Source organism: Arachis hypogaea, chromosome 20 (assembly GCF_003086295.3).
Source record: "Arachis hypogaea cultivar Tifrunner chromosome 20, arahy.Tifrunner.gnm2.J5K5, whole genome shotgun sequence".
NCBI classification, from domain to species: domain Eukaryota; kingdom Viridiplantae; phylum Streptophyta; class Magnoliopsida; order Fabales; family Fabaceae; genus Arachis; species Arachis hypogaea.
In genome coordinates, this window is record NC_092055.1 from 41,447,992 (window position 1) to 41,467,064 (window position 19,073).

A 19,073-nucleotide genomic window follows, 5' to 3' on the forward strand; every position below is an offset into this window, starting at 1 on the left:
CCCACCAAGGGCTCCGATGAGTTCCATCCCTTCGTTCGCCGCCTCCATGAGTTCAAGTTCTGGTATTCAATCACGGCTAGTTTAGGATGGTCATTTTAGTAGGTATGCGGATGATTATTTTTATCTTTAAGTGAATGGTTATTTTCACTATGAGTGAGTGATACCGGTGATGGTGCGTGGCAAGCCAAGCAACGACGGCGAGGAGGAGTCTGGCGGTGATATTCATTTCTGATCTAGAGCAACGCCAATGAGGGTCCTTGTTGACGAACCAGCGACAATGAGAACGATTCTAGAGGCGACGATGGAGCTGGTGGGAGACCAAGCGACGGCGGCGACGACAGAAAATTTGGAAAAAAATTAGTGTTTTAATAAATTAGAGTATAATGAATGGTAGATTTTTTTTAACTTCTTTAAGTCAAATTTCCAGCTTATTATTATGTTGTTCAAATTTTCCGTTGTCCGTCTAATAAAGCAGTTAAAAAAAATCCGGCTAAAGCAATCCTTCTCCTACCAATTATTAGTCTCCAAAAACTTTGCAAAATAGCATAATATCCAATAATAAAGCATCACACCTAAACTAACCCAATATCCAAAAAATTGAGCCGACTGCTGCTTCTCATAAGAAAAAAAAAAAAAAAAAAACTCGTTAGGGAGCAGCAGAGTTAAAGGCCCGCCGTCGTAAACGAACCAGAGGGAGAGAGAGAGAGCATCCACCAAATGTCGAATTCACATTCAACTCTCCGGGAGCTTCTTAAGCGGTCGGATACTCTCTCTCTCTCTCTCTCTCTCTCTCTCTCTCCTTTATTGCCGTTTTCTCATACTGCAATTTTCTTTTCTTTAATTTTTATTAGGTTATCGAACGAAATCGCGGAGTGCCTCGCCGGAACTCCTTACACTGCTCCTGAGAGCTCCTCCGTCTCCGTCAAAGCATTCCTCCAACCACTCCTTCTTCCGCCGCCGTCCGATGCTTCCAACACCACCACCGCCCTAAGCGATTCCATCAAGGACTTCGCCCTCGCCTGCACGCTCTTATCCTCCGCTTCAACCTTCAAGCCCTTCACCTCCGACCAATCCACGCTCCTATCCTGGATCCCCACGCACCTCTCCTCACTCGCCGCGGCCTCCTTCCTTGAATTCTCCCAACAATACGCTGCCGCCGCAGCGGATGAGGGTGGGATCTTCGATAACGTTGCCGAGTTCGGGCTGAGTTGTGACTCGCTCCCGAAAGAGAAGAGGTGGTTTTAAAAATTCTTATTTTATTAGTCAGTTAGATAGAGACTAATGTATTAGTTGAGAAGTTAATTTTCTGTTATTAGTAAGTTGGAGACCAATTTGGAAAGTTAGTTTTCTGTTAATTATATCATTGGAATCAATCATTCACTCTCTTTGGGTAATTTTTTGTTTGAAGGTTGGTGGTGGAGCTGGTGCCTGAGGTGTTGCCGCTTCTCAAGGAGAGGATAAAGGAGAGCTCCATTGATAAGAGTGATGATAATGATGAGTTCTCCGCTGCTTCAGCTAGGGTGCCGGTTGGGTTTGCCGTTCTGGCTGCTTTTCAGTTACGATGGTTTGTCACTCAGGTATTATGGCTTGTTTTGATTTCAGTTATGACAACTCACACTGTAGTTCGAAAGGTTCACATTGAGTGTCAGTTGATTTCAACATAGTTGGCAAAATTTTGTTTGGTTTTTAATGGTAAAGCGCATTTTGTACAAAAAGGTGCTACGTAGGTTTTAGTGTGATTCATTTGGAGTACGGTTTGTTTCTCTGGAGCTACTAGTGTTACAGAGATTTGATTATTGTTCAAACACAAGGGGAAGATAAAAGAATGAACTTTGGCTCTGTTTTGTCCCTTTGTGATGCATTGAGAACTGAGCTGTTCAGGGGTTTGAACTGGTTTTGTGTCACAGGTTGATTATCCTCTTTTGGGCAAGTTTTATGGATTGGTGATTCCTTGTTCGCTGACTGCCATTGATCATTGGTCGCCAGAGGTGAAGGTATGCTATGCTATAACTGCAACTGAATCATGAAACTGGGTTTTAGACTAGTAGTTTCTTCTTTGAGGTTGTACTAATTTTCTAGGAAAATCGTTTAGAAGGTTTGAATCTTAAATAGAAGTTGGTCAATTTTTGGTAAATCTTTTTTCCTTGTACGATTTCAGGGGCAGGGGATGGTTTGTTTTGCGCATCTTGGAAAAAATGTTGCTGCTGCTGAGATTGGTTCATATGCGGATGTGATTCTTGATGCTTGTTGCCAGAATATTGCTTCTACTGATGAGATATGGCAGCAGGTGGTTGAGACATCAGTAGTTATTTCAACTCTGACTCAGAGAAGTAATCCGCGTAGCCCCTGGTATATTTTCATTTCTACACAATGTCCTTTATCTAATACATGACATAACTCTATAGCGAATATTTTATGTCTGCATATACCACCTAGAATTGTGGCATTGGAATTATTAGCAAACTGAATTCCTATGCCTGTGAGAAAAATTATGTAGTCAGAAAATGCAGTTCTTGTCATTTCTCCTGTCTGAATACTAATTTTGAAATGCTTGGTACTTTATTCTTTTTCACTTGATTGATCATGTTGGCTAACTTGCTGTTACCCAGAAAAAGCTGCATAACTTACCTGTTATGTATGTCAGAAAGTGTTCCACCAAATCTCTGATTTTGGAATTATAATCTAAAGTTGCTCATATCACATGTCTGCCTTTTAATTGGTCAATAATGAGACTTAAATGTTTCTAATTTCCGCTTTTCTTCTATGTCGATGTTTCTAATTTCCGCTTTCTTCTATGTCGACTTCAATGTAACATTGCCTTGAACAGGTTTGAAAAGATGCTAAATGAGATGTTAAGTCACTTGGAGCGCCAGCCCAAAAACAAAGAACGCCGCATTGCATGGCTTAAATTTTCCGATTCAATATTTAATGCAGTTGGTCTTGTGTTATTAGCTCACTTCAGGCGCATTTTCCCTTTATTTTTTCAGTGGATGCATGTCGATGACGATGAGACTCTTATTTTGGTAAGTATCTTTCGATGTCTATGGGGAAGTTTTAGGAATTCACCAGGTTATGCCTTCAACATTTGGAAAACACATTCCAAGTTTATGTCATGATTTTGACTATAACATTTTCCAGCTCTGAACCAAAATTGTTGGGTGCAATTTGCAATGTTGAAATACATTCTGGACAATTGCAATAGTTTGTATTGGCTTTCTACTCTAGTATTCTATTTGTATGGATTGGACATTGATCAATAATTCAATATAAACAATTTTGTTCTAGTTTTTAGTGGAAATTGTAGTAATTTTTTACTAAGGTGCCCAAGAGAGATCTAAGCGTGATGGCCTTAATTCATATATGATATGGCAGGGCATAATATCATTATTCGATCTATCATCTTTGTAGCCGACCCACCCTATGGGATAAGGCTTCATTGTTGTTTTTGTTGTAGTGATTTCTTATTAACTCTGCTGTTATGTTATTCTGCAGGTTCTGAAATGTACTTATGTAGTTCTGAGATTGACTTGGGTTAGGAACTCACCATATGTTGAAAGGTGAATTTAAATTTCAACTACATGACATTTTTATTTCAGATAAATGCTGCATTGAAATGCTCGATAAACAGGGTATCAATTAATTAATTGTTGGGTAGCAGTTTAGTATCTACTTTCATAGTGTCAATGCCACAGATGTAGTGATTTCTTATTAACTCTGCTGTTATGTTATTTTTTTATTTTCTCTTTGGCAAGATCATAATGCTACTCTGAAGTAACTGTCTGAAGTCAGTGGCCCTTCATTTTAAGATGTTAACAAAACAATAGAGGTTGAAAATGAGGAAAAGAATAAATAAGAAAAGGGCTTGAATTTTAAGTGATGCTTTAGTAGTTAATTTTCCTTGATTAGTTCCTTGTGCACGATCCTTAAATTCTGGTTGTAGGCTTCCATTGACTTCCTAGATTGCAATTTAATTGTGTGGTTCCCCACTTATCCGGCTGGATCTTTGCAATGTGGATATTAAACTATTCCTTGATATTTCTTTATACCTTATTCCTGTTGGAACATGATTTGACTTCAGATTGGTAGATGAACTTGCGCTCGTTTATAAGGAGGCAGCTTTGAGAACGGCTAGAGAGGAGGTTAGATCAAATATATATCAGATACTAATCCTACTTCAAGGGTAAGACTTTACTTTTTTTTTATGGAATAATTTAACTATATACTTTATTAATTCCCTCAATTGGTCTCAAGTTTTTTTTTTTGCTTACCTAGAACCAAAGGCCAGCATTTCGCAGCAGCTTGGGAGAAGCATCGATCTGATCCAAACTTGGCCAAGCTTGATCTTCCATTAAGTGGAAGAGACAGCATTACTCCGCCTCCACAGCATTGCCATCAGCAGGGATCTACACCCCCTTCAAACATGATTAGATAGCATTCATGTATCTGGTTATGGAAGTGCTTGACATGGTCTCCACTAATTGAGGTACCTGACCATGAATGTTTTTGTAAAGTTTGATCTAGTTAAAATTTTGGGATCATTTCTAAATTATGTGATTCAAAACAGAGAGTCTATATGAGAATCAGTAGAAGAGAAAATTTTGGGCATCAAGGCTGAGAGCTAAAGATACGAATCTTATCATTAATAAACGAATGTGGGTAGTGTTAACAACATGAGTAGTGGTTCAATTCTACCACTCTTATCCCAAAAGAATAAAATGACAGAGAAGACATTCCTCTAATCCTCTGGATTTACCTCAACATCGGTGTGAAGCAGGATAATAACAAGTCAATTATTGCAACTTTTCAACTGTGAGGACTATTTCTAAATAAATGTTTATACAACTGTTAACCCATTCAATCGAGGTTTTACGTGTGAGAAGTAAAACCAAAAAAAGAAAAAATTGTATACCAAGAGTCAGAAAAACTGAATCTTATGTCACTAGCATGCTAAACAAATTTGCCTCTGTATAATCTTTGATTGAGGTTGTCTGTGCAGTGCGGTCACCAAGACAAAATATAAGGAGTTGAATGTCAACTTCACAAGAATGGTGTATATATCATTTGGTTCGCTTTTTCGCGTCACTGTAAAGGATAACTCCAAAGACTGTGAGGGTGTACCCCATCATTCCAGTAACCGAAACTGGGTTTCTAAATATTAGAATTGATACTACTACTGCTACAGCCCCTTTAGCATTCCCTAGTACCTGCATAAGCCAAAGTATAAAATATGAGTTTACAAGGAATCAACTTAAGCATAGATACAATATTTGACTACATAAAATGCAAATCTAGCCACAGGTCCGCAGTTACACTTCTTTCATTAATCCAAAAGCATATATCTATAAGAACTAAGAAAAGCTAACAGCAACAAGAAATTGGTGAGTACTTGGGTCTTTGATATTTTATAACTAATATACAATAATTTGGGGAATGGATCCTCTCAATTTTTTTTAACAATTGAGAGAGTAAAGTATAATCTCTCACCATTAATTTTATAAGTGGAACCAAAAAAAAACATGAGAGAGAACAATGAAGGGTTAGAGATCACACTTTACTCCTTCAATTTTTTTTAACAATTGAGATTATCCATTCCCAATCATTTGTGCAAATTGTGTATACATTTGACCATCTCCTACTCATCCTAAGGTCATATACACTAAATATTCAAAATGTGTTTGGGAAATCGGGTCAACATATTAATTATAGTTAAGAAACCATGGGGGCAAATAATTAATTCTAGTTCTAATCATGGTTAACAAGTAATCGGGGATATTGATGGCAAAATGTCAACTAACGTGAACAGTATCTATATTAATTTTAGATCCTTATATACTACCAATAACCTAGCATCAGCATTAGAGATGGTCCAAAAAGTTGATGAGCTAATTATGCAACCAGTTTGAATTGTTAGTGGCATCTTTCATAATCACATAGTCTGACATTTCCCAAGAAACTGCATAATTGATTAACTTTGATTAGTAAACTCTAATTTTAGTCCTCTAAATAAATAGAACTATAGAAGTCACCCAAATAATTCAGCAAACTCCAAAAACCATTGTCACAACTAGTCCCTAAACGGAAGATTGTTGTGACAGCTAGAGTCCCTCAGAGATTCAACATGTCACCATATTCATCCCTGTAAATCACTAAATTAATTACTGAACAAGTCAAATTTTAGAAACGTTTTGGATCTTGCTTATATGGTGACAATACATTTGAAAAACTAATACTATAACTTTCTAGGACTAAAATAGAACTTTGGCATTTGAGAAACTATATTATCATCTATATGACTAGGCAATGTGAAAATTCTAATAACCTCAGGAAAATTGTGGTCAAGAGAAACGGGTAATCAGGGAACAGATATTCAACAAGCAGAGACAACCCAGCACCAACCAATGCACATTGCCAATAAACTAATAAAAAATTAAAGGTGACTAAGACTATCTAATGATTGGATAAATACATGACAACCACCGAGGTCTGATTTCCCAACTACCAAACTTTTAGGAGTGAAAAAAAATTAACTTTAGAATGGAATGGAATAGATAAAAGTAAAAAGGGAGGTCTGAGTGCAATCTGAATTATGGGGACATACCTGAAGGGTCAGAGCACTTGTATGTTTTGTGACCAAGAAATTGGTCAGGTTGACAAAATATGCGAGCGCCGAATTGAATAGCAGGTACCAAATGATCTTGGAATCATCTCTGGCAAGCGCCAAAGTGATTCCAACCACATTTTCTTCCATTATAAGTGTAGCGGGAAGAAGGAAAACCACCGCCATAGGAGCCATGTAAAGGAGAAGATTCATAGAATTGAGCTTCTCTCTGATGCAGAGGGAAAAAGGAGGTTAGCAGCTATTTGAATAGAAAACTTGAAAACCAAGTAGAGACTACACATTAATGATTATAATGAATTAATTAGCGACCCCTTACCCTTCGGAAGAAAGCAAAATTCCTTGTAGCACTGATTTCAGGGCTCTTGCAGCTGTAGCGGCAACACATATAATGAATCCAAATAAATGGAAACTTGGTTCACCCTATTGACCAAACAGGAAGATGAAAACACATAAGAAACCAATGCGGTTTTACATTTTTACCAATCAAAGAAAGATCAACCACTACTTAAAATTGGATACTAAAATAATAGTTGAGCCTTGAGAGAGCAATATAAATGGAAAACAGAAGATGAACTAAACAAATTTCTTTGATCTCTTTTCTTCTACTTCGAAACTACTTCATTCATGAATAGAATCTACCACTTGCATGGGACCTAAACAATGACAAATCAGAAAGCTAAAGATCCAAAAAGTAATTCCTATATAATTTGCAATTCCAATTCAACAAATCACAAGATCACCAAATTGAATAAACCCCTACACCCTAAACAAATCACAAAATCATAGGGAAGCTGAAAACAAAAAATAACAAAGCATAAAGAAGCTAAAGTCTAAGTATTTCCTATACCTTGCTATAATGCTATTCCAATTAACAAATCAAGAGATCAATCAAAATGCACTAAAACCCCAGTAACTTGAAACTCACAACTTTGTTGAAGTTACTTACTTACCCCGCTGGCAATGATGACACCAGTGACAACCGGAACAAGTGTGAGATATGTGAGCCAAGCCTCCCTCTTAAACGTCATTAGGTAAGCAAAAACGGCAGTGAAGAAAGGCGTTGTGGCACCAATTGCTTGGTTAAACGACACAGGAAGGTACCTCAACGACACGTTACCAAACACAACGGAGACACAGAAAATAAGGCTCAAAGCAGAGATCTTGAAGAACTGAACCCTGGATCGTATGGTTTGCAAAGGCACCACCTTCATCCACGCTATGGCAACATAACTGAACAAAGAACATGCTGTCATGTGGCACATGGTGAGGAAGATCGGGTACTTGAAGCCATAGTTGCTGAGAAGGTACTTGTTGAGAAGGAGAACGCCAATGTTGGAGGAGTACCATGAAGCTACAAGACCTACCGTGAAGAAACGGCTCGAACCCTTCATTCTGGGAACTGGGTCTTGGAGTTTTTCTTCTGGGTCCTGCGATTTCAATAGAAAGTTGTGAACCTTGTTGTTATTTATTGCTGGGTGCTGGATCTGGGCATTGCAGAAAAGGTGGTAGCTTTATGGGTGCATTTCATGGATCTATGCACCCAACAGTGTCATTTGCAATGAGAATTTACGGATGGTGTTATGGGTCTGTGTCGGATTAAGAAAATTTTGGGTCTCTGTGTTTTGTGTGTGAATTGTGATTGAGTTCTCTTACTCTGCAGCAATGGAATTGCTAACTGGGAGAGAGAGAGAGAGAGAGAGAGAATTAAAAGCTGAAGTGATGAAGGGGTTGTGCGCGTTTATACTTATTCTAATTCTTAACGCGTATAGGAAGAAGATGCATTCGAAGTTTAGAACAGTGATTTTGTGATTTTGCAACTTTACGATACGGTTTTTATGTGTTTTATAAGGGAAGTCATTAAAAAAAAAAAAGAAGAAGTGAAAATTCACTTACAGTTTTAGACATAGATAATTATACTTAAATTTTTGTTTAAAAAAGAGTAAGAGTATATTTTAAAGTATTTCAAATTTTAATTTATTATAATCATTTTTATTTATATATTTTTTTCAAAAAAATAATCGATTATATTACTATTGATTTATGTTTGAATTGCTGTAATTGAAAATTTGTTTTAAGATAATTTATTATATTTAAAAATATTAAAATATTATTTTAAGTAGTACAATTTTAAAAGTAAGTATGAAATTATTGTATATATTATTATTTAATATTTGATACCGGTCGTTAAATAGTATAGTTATTATCGGGGAAAAAAACAAATTTTTGTTCATAATCATAAGTTTCAAAATGCTGCTTTTGCTTATAATAGTTTTAAATTTATCAATTTTATTCTAATTTATTTTAGATTCTTATCCCAAATATAATTACTTTGCGATTTTTTTTTAAAAAAATCTTTCCAATGATTCACGAACATGGTATACGAATTAAACTTGGGATAATAAGCATGGTAATATGGTGCAATATCCTCCTACTCTAGTTGATATTAAGTAATTAATTAATATTAATATATATTTGCCATATTTATGTGTAATCTATCTGCATGATTGGGGGGAGGTGGGGGAATAATCAAATATATATTGTATCTTTAATTAGTTTAATTAAAGGGCACATGGTCAACTGGTTGAGGAAAGAGTTAAGAAATGGAAAAGTGGAAGAATCAAATTAAATAAATAAGATATATCCATGTTAATAATTTGGTTTTAAACTAATGAAAGAGGGGATGGCATTTGGGAACTTGAATAAAATAAAAAAGAGCATTGGATTCATGATCCATCCACCCACGAGCCACGAATCTGAATGTGGACAACTGGAAGATCAGAGATCGTAGGTGACGAGTGGAGTTAAGATGGAATAGAAGAATATTAGTATCTTAGAATTAGTCAAATTAGTCCAATTTAGATGCAAATTTGGACTAGTATTTACTATTTAGTAGTATTGTAAATTGGAGGAGAGAGGATATTATATTATTTTATTATTTAGAATTTAATTTTAATATGTTAAATATTTTATACAATTATATAATTATATTTATTTTTCATAATATGTATTTATTTTGTTGTGATATGTAAATATGCCATCTAATAATTAGAAGTACGTATAAAATTATTTTATATTTTATCAAAATTAAATTTTATTATTTATTAGTTATTACTATTGTTGTTGATTAACACGACACGGTTTTCACATCGATTAGGCCAAGAGGAGGTGCGAGGAAAGGCTGGTCCAAACGCCGCCTTGTCTGCTTTTCCACGTTTGAATTTTTCTTTTTGAAAAACAAAATCTCATGCATAGAGTATTAATACATATTAAAAACTGTTTAAACTATAATATACTAGCATTCAATTAAATTTATATATTTAAATTATTTTTTAAATAGTAAATTTAAATTAGATACTTTTACTAATATAGTAGATACAATCATACAATTCATTATGTGACCATGTATAAAAATTAAATTTTATAAAGAATAATTAATTGTTTGAATGTATAATCATTTAAATTCTTGATTCTGATTAAATAAATATGTAAATGTATTGAAACTAAATTAAAAATATAAAAATACATTTGATTTTCACATAGAATATAGAATAAAATTACTTCATAAAAATATTATGATTAGGAGAATGGAAAAGTGAGAGTTTATTCAAATTTGACAAATTCAAAAATAAGAATACACGTTACTTTATTAATTTAGGACTACTACATTATATTTTGACATAGTCCATGCAAAAAGACCATGCTTAAATTTGATTGGAACGTGATCCAAAGCAAAAAAAAAATCTTGCATTGGTAGAGAAAAAGACCATGGTTGAAATTTGTGAGACCCATGTTAGAGTTGAAGCGATGCAACATTAGTACTATGAGTTAAATATTAATTTGGCTCGATACTCAATTTAATCTTTATAATTTTGTTAGTTCCCGTTAAAATTTTTAAATTTATAATAGTAATTTTTGGTTGTCTTTGTAATTATCTCTATTACCAAAATACTAATTTGACACATTTACTTGATACAGTATTCATTATATAATCTGTTCAGTATTGAGTGTGTTTAGTAATGATTATATGGGATAAAAAAGATATTAGATGACTCAATCTGACTCTACAATTAAAATGAACTCCTAAATAAAGTCTCAAAATTTTCAAACTAATCATCTATTGCTGTCTTTCTAGAAATAATTAAGAATAGCAGTCAAAATTTTACTCTCCCCTCTTCTTTAAATTATGTACTATCAATAACTCCAAACCCACCACACCCTAATCACATACAATTTGTAGTGGCTCGTGATACCAATATCAACAAAAGAGAGAGATAGAAGTGGCCTTCAAATCTCGTAGTGCCTTGCACCTCTCTTTTTCCTAACTTAGTCGGGATCGTGGACCTCGTAGAACTGCCATTCGAAATCCTTATTTTTTGGTTTCTCCACCGATGTTCGAAAACTTTCACTCATAATATCACCTCGAAATGGCATCATTTCAGTCCCTCTCTCCTTCAACACAAAGACTCGTCGCAATTGCAACAACATTAACATCGCTCAAATTATCGGTGCGTTATGGTACAACAATTTTGCCTCCTCATTTGCTTCTCTCTCTGTCTATCTCTCTACTCCTGTTCTTATTTTTCAAAAAAAAAATCGAATATTTTTATTGTTGTTGTTGATAGTAAAGGGAATTATAGTGAAGCTTGTACATAGAGAGAAAAACAATGGTGGTTGTCACATTGAGATGGTTAAGAATCTTTGATGTGTAATACGGTTTGAAAGGAGAGTTTTAACACCCATCCACACTTAAACAATGTCGCTTTCATAGAATTAGAGCACGAACACGACGTCGTCTTAGATGTGTTCTATGTGTTAAGTAAATGTGCCAAATCAGTTTCTGGTGACGTTTGGGAGTTCTAATTGGAGCTAACGAAATTATAAGAGTTAAATTGAGTATCAAGCCAAATTTTAGGAGTCAAATTGAGATTTAACTCACTCATTGATTCTTCTGATAGATAGATTATGGAGTTAATAAAGAGATAAATATATTTTTTGTCTTTTAAGTTTGTTAGAAATTTTTAAAATTTTCTTAAAATTTATTTTTTTTAATTTTTGTTTATGAAATTTTTTTTTGTATTAAATACATTTTTATCGGTTAAATTTTCAAAAAAAAAATTAAGATCAATTTAGTAATAATATATGATAATTATGTTTGATTTGTTTGTGTTAAAAGTTATTCTTGTGAAATTATTGCTAAATTCGTAATAAAGACATATTTAATATAAATTAAAATTTTTTGAGATAAAATTAAAATAAAATAAAATTTAAAAATATTTTTAAAATTTTTAATAAATTTTAATATATATATCAATTATTCTCCGGATACAAGCTATTTTACCATACAAGTCTATACAAGTCATTTTTTTCTAAATCACCCTCACGTGCACGTCTTACGCACGCACATTTCATGCGCCTCCTAATTTAACAGATTTCAATTAACGCGCGCACGTTCTTCTTCTTGTTTCTCTTCTTCTTCTCTTTTGTTTATCGTCGTTACCAACACCACTTCCTCTTCCTCCTCCTCTTCCTCCCTTTTTCATTGAAATTTCTTTTTCGCCTTCCTTTTTCTCCTACTCCTCCTTATCTCGTTCTTAAAGATAATGAATAATTTAAGTTTAGATTGTCAATTGAACCAAAACGAAATTGATTATTGTTTTGAATCCAATCAAGTAGCTAACGTGTGGTTCGATACAAGTTAATTTTTTCGTTAGTAGTTTATGATTCTGTAGGTGAATAATATTTCATTCTTGATGGTTTGAATTGAATGTAATGTAAAAGTTCTGAAATAAAAAAATATTTTTCTGTATTTGCAGCAAATTTGGGTATAACATGAAGATATTTAGGTGTAACACAAAGATATTTAAGTGTATTCTTTAAGAATTTTCGGTGTATGTGTGCTGATAAATTCTGCATAATTCAAAACTCTTCTTCTCCCTCTTCCTCATCTTCTGTTGCTTCTTTTTCTTCTTCTTTTTCATCATCATCATCATCATCATCTTTTTTTTTTTATTCATCTTTTTTTCTTGTTTTATCTTCTCAAATTTCTTCTTGTTTTACTCTTTTAACAAGAATAAAAACAAAAAAAAATCAAACAAGAGAAGAAGAAGAAACATATAATAGTACAAAATTACTTGGAAAATGATGAACTTACATTCTTTCAACTAAAAGAAAGAAAGAAATAAAGAAAAAAAGAAGAAGAAAAAAATGCAGCGTTAAAGAAAATATTTTTCTGTGTTTATAGCAAATTTGGGTGTAACACGAAGATATTTGGATGTATTGTTTAAAAATTTTCAGTGTATATGTGCTGATAAGTTATGCATAACTCAAAACTTTTCATCTTCCTCCTCCTCATCTTCTGCTGCTTCTTCTTCCTTTTTTCATCATCATCACCATCTTCTTCTTCTTCTTTTCTTATTCATCTTTTTCTTTTTGTTTTACCTTCTCAAGTTTCTTCTTGTTTTACTCTCTCACCAACATCACCTCCTCCTCCTCCTCTTCTTCCTCCTTTTTTCGTTGGAATTTCTTCTCCTCCTTCATTTTTCTCCTTCTCCTCCATCATCAGTTATCTTGTTGTTGAAAATAATGAATAATTCAAGTTCAGATTGTCAATTGAACCAAAACGAAATTGATTATTTTGAATCCAATCAAGTGGTTGAGGTGTGGTTCGATTTTAGTTAATGTTTTCGTTAGTAGTTTATGATTCTGTAGGTAAATAATATTGTTTTTGTTTGTAAAAATTATTGTTCATTGTTGATGGTTTGAATTGAATGTAATGTAAAAGTTCTGCATTAAAAAAAAATATTTTTCTGTATTTGGGTGTAACACGAAGACATTTCGGTGTATTCTTTAAGAATTTTCGATGTATGTGTACTGATAAGTTCTGCATAATTCAAAACTCTTCTTCTGCATAAATCTTCTGTTGCTTCTTCTTCTTCTTTTTCATCATCATCGTCATCATCTTCTTCTTTTTTTCTTATTCATCTTTTTTTTTTCTTATTTTATCTTCTCAAGTTTCTTCTTGTTTAAATCTTTTAACAAGAATAAAAACAAAAAAAAATCAAATAAAGAAGAAGAAGAAACACATAATGGTACAAAATTACTTGAAAGATGATGAACTTATATTCGTTCAACTAAAAGAAAGAAAAAAATAAGGAAAAAAAGAAGAAGAAAAAATACAACGAGAAAATATTTTTCTTTATTTGCAGTAAATTTGGGTGTAAAATAAAAATATTTGGGTGTGTTGTTTAAGAATTTTCGGTGTATATATGCTGATAATTTCTGTCTAATTCAAAACTCTTCCTCTTTCTCCTCTTCATCTTCTGCTGCTTCTTCTTCTTCATCTTCTTATTTCATATTCTCATAATTCTTTTTGGGAGAAAAAAATCAAATAAAGAATAAAAAAATACATAATGTTGTAAAATCAATAGAAAGAGAAGGAAGAAAAAAAATGCAACAACAACAACAATAATAAAAAAAACGACGATGAAAATCAAACACGTAAGAAAAAAGAGGAGAAATGCAAAAAAGAAGAAGATGGAAGAGGAGGAGGAGGAGGAGTAACGCGAAACGCGCTATAAAATCGTTGAGTAGCGCGTGTTAACACGCTCGTATGAGTAAACGTCCTTTTTGTTGAATTTAACCTAACTTATATGACTTGTAAACTAAAATGACTTTTATAAGTAGCACTTATATATATATATATATATATATATATATATATATATATATATATATATATTATATATTTGACTGTAATAATTATGATACGGGGTTTGTGAGGCGGGGGCCGATTATATGCCATACTACAAAGGTTTAAGAGCTGGACAAGGTTTCATTCAACTCAAGTTTATGTTATTATGAGAAATGACACCAATGCTAGTACTAAAAAAAATAAATAAAAAAAGATGATGTGAAAATTGTACGATGGATTTTTTTTTCCTTTTTCAAAAATTATAATGCATTCATCTCTCTTTAAACTTTACTAAATTTTGTTTAAGTGATAAATCTATACAAAATTTTTACTTGTATTCTATATTTTAGTTACTATGTATTCATATACAAATATATGTGATATATTTAATTTATTTTATTAAATATTTAAAGTAATTTTTCAGATTTATAATTTTTATTATTTTAGTTTTTTAAATTTAAAATTTATTATATTAGTTTCTAAAATTTAATTCCAAACACTATATTAATTCCTAAATCTTTTTCGGCGCTTAATCAACAAACAAAATACCTTTGATAGATAAACCAATTTAATTCACTATTAGATTTTTTAGAAATCTATTTGAGAAGCTTTAATCTTTCAAAATCTAAGTTGACACACATATGATCTAAGATTATTTGACTATTAACCGGTAAAATACTAGAATAGAATTAATTACCTTTAATAAATAAGATATTTTTTTTGGACTTGGTAATAAATAAGATACTTAAGTAAGAAAAAGAAATCCTTTGGACGTTCTGTTATTATTATTATTATTTTTTTTGTCATGGACATTCGTTTTTGTTTGGTGAGCATTTCCTTTTTGTGGGTCATAAAACAAGATTTTATTTTGTCGTGGGGTGGTGAGCATATTAATCTTTTTTGTTATAACATTACTCCCAAAACACCTTTACGGCAATATCAGCCCAAAACTAATGAAATACTATCATTAGTCCAAATACAAAAGACATTAAAAAAATTATTAGACCAAAAGTTAGTTTCAGCCGTTAAATTAGGCCCAACAGTATATATAACAAAAGAGGAAAAAAAATGTCATACAAAAGTTTTCAATGCAAAAGCAAAACACATGTTAAATAAGAAAACAAACCAAAAAAAAAAAAAATTGCTGACGAAAGTCCTTTAAAATTATTCATCGATAAATATTTATAACAAATACAAAATTTAAAATTTTAATATATTTATTAAAAACATTTAAATATTTAATAACAATAATATAATTTTTAATTTTAATACATTGATAATACAAAATATTTTATATAATAATCTAATTATATTTATTTTTTAAATAATTATTTATGTAATTAATATTAAAATAATTATTTTATTAATATGACATTACATAATTAAATGTATATATAAAATTGCTTTAAACTATTTTTGAGTCAAATTCATATAATATTATGGGGTAATTAATAATTTGCAAATTACCTTTGAAAGTGGCCAATGCTTAGGTAGAGAGATGGCTCCTCCTTCAGAAGCAGCCTTCACTACCATGGAACCTCTGTTATCCCCAATTACTTTTGAATCATTTCTACTCCAATTACCAAAACATTGAACTTTTTGGACCCTCCAACTTGGAAGGATCAACAATGGTGGCAATCCCACTCTATAGCTTCTTCCACCACCAAAAGAGTACTTTCCCCTCATCACATGCTTCTTCACCTTTCCTGAAATTAAAATTAAAATCCAATCCAATCCCACAAAATCAGCAATTTATTATTATTATTATTGGTTTGACACATAATCAAACATGCCTTGTTCCTTGGAAAATATACATGTGAAGATAGATTGAAAGAAATTAAAGGGTGTTTTTGACAACAAAGTAGTAGTAATAAACTAATAATAGTACATGCCAGTTATAGTTGTGACACTTGTTGCTGGGTTGAGAAGCGCAATTGGAGCCATTGGAGTAGGAAGCTCAAGAATCTATGTTGGAATTGGAGAGAGAGAAGATGGAAGTTCTAAGTTCAAATAAGTGGGGGATGGATCAAAATTTAAGAGAGGAAAGAAAACAAGCAAGTGAATATAGACTATGATTGAGTGTAGATTCAATGCTGAAAGCGATGATTTAGGACTTTAGGTACTTTACAAACAACAACGCACGAATATTTTTCAGTTAGTAGATAAAATCTCCAATAATAATCAACGTGCCATTAACGTCCATGGGTCCAAGCTTGATGAATAATAATTCTACATGGTACTTGGTACATTTGCTAAGGCAATAAAATTTATCTTGGAAAATAATTAAAAAATGACTTTTTTCTATGTTTTTTCTAGGTTAGGATCTATCATTCATCATCATTAACTGTTTAATTACAAGTACGTGAGTGAATAAATAAAAAATGAATGGAAAGAAAAAGAAAAAAAAACAAAGGAAAAAACGTCCCACCTCTAAGGACCAAGGCAAGTGTTGACGAGTATGGGACTTCGGCGAATTAAGATTTATTCAGAAGTCCACGTGGCAGCATGAGAGTGGCCCATAGATATTCAAATGTAGATTTTTCTTTAGTCTTTTAGCAAGTAACGGTGAGGTGCGTGGACAATATTTACTTATTCCTAGCGAAAAGATAAGAGTTAAATACGATTTTGATCTTTAAAGTAGGGGTTGAAAATTTTTTTGTCTCTAATTTTTTTCTTACAAAATAATTTCAAAGGTTTAATTTAATTTTAAATTGTTATTTTTTGTCAAATTTTTTATTTTTATTACCAAATTATCCCTAACTAAAAAATATAAAAAAAAATAAAAAATAAAAAACAGGAAAAGAAGGAACTAGGGAAGGGAATCAAGCTTTGGGAGGAGTTTCAAGGGAAGAAGAGGGAGAAGGAAAAGTGGAGAAGGGAATTCGCCGCCACTGCTCCTCGTTGCCGCCGCTGCTCCTCACCGCCAAATCTCGTCGTTTCCTTTCTTCCTCAGCACACACTCAGACTAACGGCAAGAGAGGAGAGAGTAGAGGGAGAGAGAAAGAGAAGCGGAGAGGAAGAGAAGAGAGGAACGAAGGCGTTAAGGGAGACCGCGTCCATCTCGCCACGCCCTGCCGTCATCCTCATCGCGAACCGCCGTCGTCGCCATCGAGCCATGTCCCGTCGCCGCCGTTGGAGTGAGGTCACGTCGACGCCAGCAGATCCGCGAGGTTGGACGGTCGTCGATGCTCCTCGTCGGTCGCTGCTGCTCCTCGTCCTCCTTGCCTGTTGTTGTTGTTGTTCTGATTTCATAATCCATTGTTGTTGTTGTTCTTCTGATTCTGGTTGTTGTTGTTGGTTCATTGTTGTTACTTCTACTTCTGCTTCTGCTTTCTGTTTCTACCTGCTTCTATTTCTGGTTCTATTTTTGTTGTTGTTCTGATTTCATGATCTATTGTTATTGTTGTTGTTCTTTTTCTGGTTATTGTTGTTTCATTGTTGTTGATTCTACTTCTGCTTTCTGCTTCTATTTGCTTCTATTTTTGCTTTTGCTTGTGTTTATGTGCTTCCGTACCTCAGTTTCTGATTGATTTTGGAGAAGAAGGGAGAATGATATTTTCGTTCGAATGACAATTTTAAAATTAAGTTAAACTTTCGGAATCATTTTGTAGAAAAAAAAAAAAAATTTAACCCCCTACCTTAAGAATCAAAATCGTACTTAATCCTAACAATAACATAAATAAATGAAGAACTTTAAAGTTTTGGTTTAAGTTTCTAAATAAAATGTTGCTTCCTTGCTTACAGCTCTCAAATCTGTTTTATTAGGTTCATAAAAAGCAAAATAAAAGAATCATTAAGTGCATAAAATTTTATTTATTAAAAATTAATTATTAAATCGGTTATTATATATTTAAATATATATTAATTTATATTTTCATTCAATAATACATGACTAAAATAATTAATTTTATAATAGATAAATAATGATTTTTTTTACGATTAATATAATAAAAAATAAAAAAAAGTATGACCTGAGCTGACAGTGACATTCCTCGCGTGGGGCATCTTCAAAGAGGATATTCGAATCCAATACCACTGCTTTGTGCTTTCTTGTTCCTGTCTCGGTTGACCCAATTGTCATCGCAATTCGTAAGTGGAGGTTTTTTTTTTTTTTCTTTCTTTTTCGGGGATTTACTTGCTTAACTGTATAATTAATTAACCTGTTTGGATATCTCTAAAATGAGCACAATAATTATTTGTTTATTAAATATGTTATATTTATATAGATTATTAGATTTGATTAGATAAAAATTAAAGACTAATATAAAAGAAAAGTATTGATAGACAGAATATCCTAGTACATAAATAAATACTTTAAATGACAATATTTTAATACACAATATTTAAAGGATAACAGAATTTATTAAATATGTTATATTTATATAGATTATTAGATTTGATTAGATAAAAATTAAAGACTAATATAAAAGAAAAGTATTGATAGACAGAATATCCTAGTACATAAATAAATACTTTAAATGACAATATTTTAATACACAATATTTAAAGAATAACAGAATTTTTTATTCTTAAATAATTAAATATAAAACATATAAATACAAAAATATGACTATTATTTATTCAATAAGATTAATTATTATGCAAAAAATTTTTATGATATTAAAAAATTATATTAAAATAAAATTATAAACTATAACATAAAAATATAAAATAATTAAAATTTTATTTTATATTAGTTGACAAATAATTAGATTATTATATTCAAAATTTATTAACTAACTAGTTTTATTAAAGATATTAGTA

General features: G+C 32.2%; 2 protein-coding genes across 4 annotated transcripts; one reads left to right on the forward strand and one right to left on the reverse strand.

Moving 5' to 3' along the window:
* The first annotated feature begins 542 nt into the window (after positions 1 to 542).
* LOC112785097 (uncharacterized protein At2g39910) lies at positions 543 to 4,739 on the forward strand. 2 transcript variants are annotated; one of them, XR_003816632.2, is made up of 10 exons: positions 543 to 758; positions 852 to 1,235; positions 1,409 to 1,577; positions 1,908 to 1,994; positions 2,159 to 2,349; positions 2,828 to 3,023; positions 3,493 to 3,557; positions 4,079 to 4,180; positions 4,273 to 4,483; positions 4,565 to 4,739. XR_003816632.2 is itself a non-coding variant. In XM_025828523.3 (9 exons), exons 1-9 carry the CDS (start codon positions 718 to 720, stop codon positions 4,430 to 4,432), a joined length of 1,395 nt encoding a protein of 464 aa, XP_025684308.1. In that variant the 5' UTR covers positions 543 to 717; the 3' UTR covers positions 4,433 to 4,609. The 2 variants fall into 2 exon arrangements, 1 of the variants encoding a protein (XP_025684308.1); XM_025828523.3 differs by having other exon boundaries at positions 4,273 to 4,609.
* On the reverse strand, positions 4,613 to 16,471 carry LOC112785098 (probable sugar phosphate/phosphate translocator At3g11320). Of its 2 annotated transcripts, none has more exons than XM_072230265.1 (6): positions 16,202 to 16,471; positions 15,777 to 16,015; positions 7,570 to 8,046; positions 6,936 to 7,039; positions 6,599 to 6,827; positions 4,613 to 5,204 (listed from the first exon to the last, which is right to left on the reverse strand). In XM_072230265.1, the coding sequence occupies exons 1-6, from the start codon at positions 16,251 to 16,253 to the stop codon at positions 5,058 to 5,060; spliced, it is 1,248 nt and encodes a 415-aa protein (XP_072086366.1). In that variant the 5' UTR covers positions 16,254 to 16,471; the 3' UTR covers positions 4,613 to 5,057. The 2 variants fall into 2 exon arrangements, with proteins under 2 accessions (XP_072086366.1, XP_025684309.2); XM_025828524.3 differs by having other exon boundaries at positions 16,198 to 16,320.
* Between the last annotated feature and the right edge of the window lie 2,602 nt (positions 16,472 to 19,073).

What these genes read in the sequence shown, in the direction of transcription:
- LOC112785097 (XM_025828523.3), top strand. Translation starts at nt 718, where the DNA reads ATGTCGAATTCACATTCAACTCTCCGGGAGCTTCTTAAGCG. An exon ending in ATTGGTCGCCAGAGGTGAAG is followed by an intron (nt 1,995 to 2,158) that starts GTATGCTATGCT and finishes GTACGATTTCAG; the next exon opens with GGGCAGGGGATGGTTTGTTT. An exon ending in ACGATGAGACTCTTATTTTG is followed by an intron (nt 3,024 to 3,492) that starts GTAAGTATCTTT and finishes GTTATTCTGCAG; the next exon opens with GTTCTGAAATGTACTTATGT.
- LOC112785098 (XM_072230265.1), bottom strand. Translation starts at nt 16,253, where the DNA reads ATGGCTCCAATTGCGCTTCTCAACCCAGCAACAAGTGTCACAACTATA. An exon ending in AAGTGTCACAACTATAACTG is followed by an intron (nt 16,016 to 16,201) that starts GCATGTACTATT and finishes TTTTAATTTCAG; the next exon opens with GAAAGGTGAAGAAGCATGTG. An exon ending in GTGTCATCATTGCCAGCGGG is followed by an intron (nt 7,040 to 7,569) that starts GTAAGTAAGTAA and finishes TTTGGTCAATAG; the next exon opens with GGTGAACCAAGTTTCCATTT.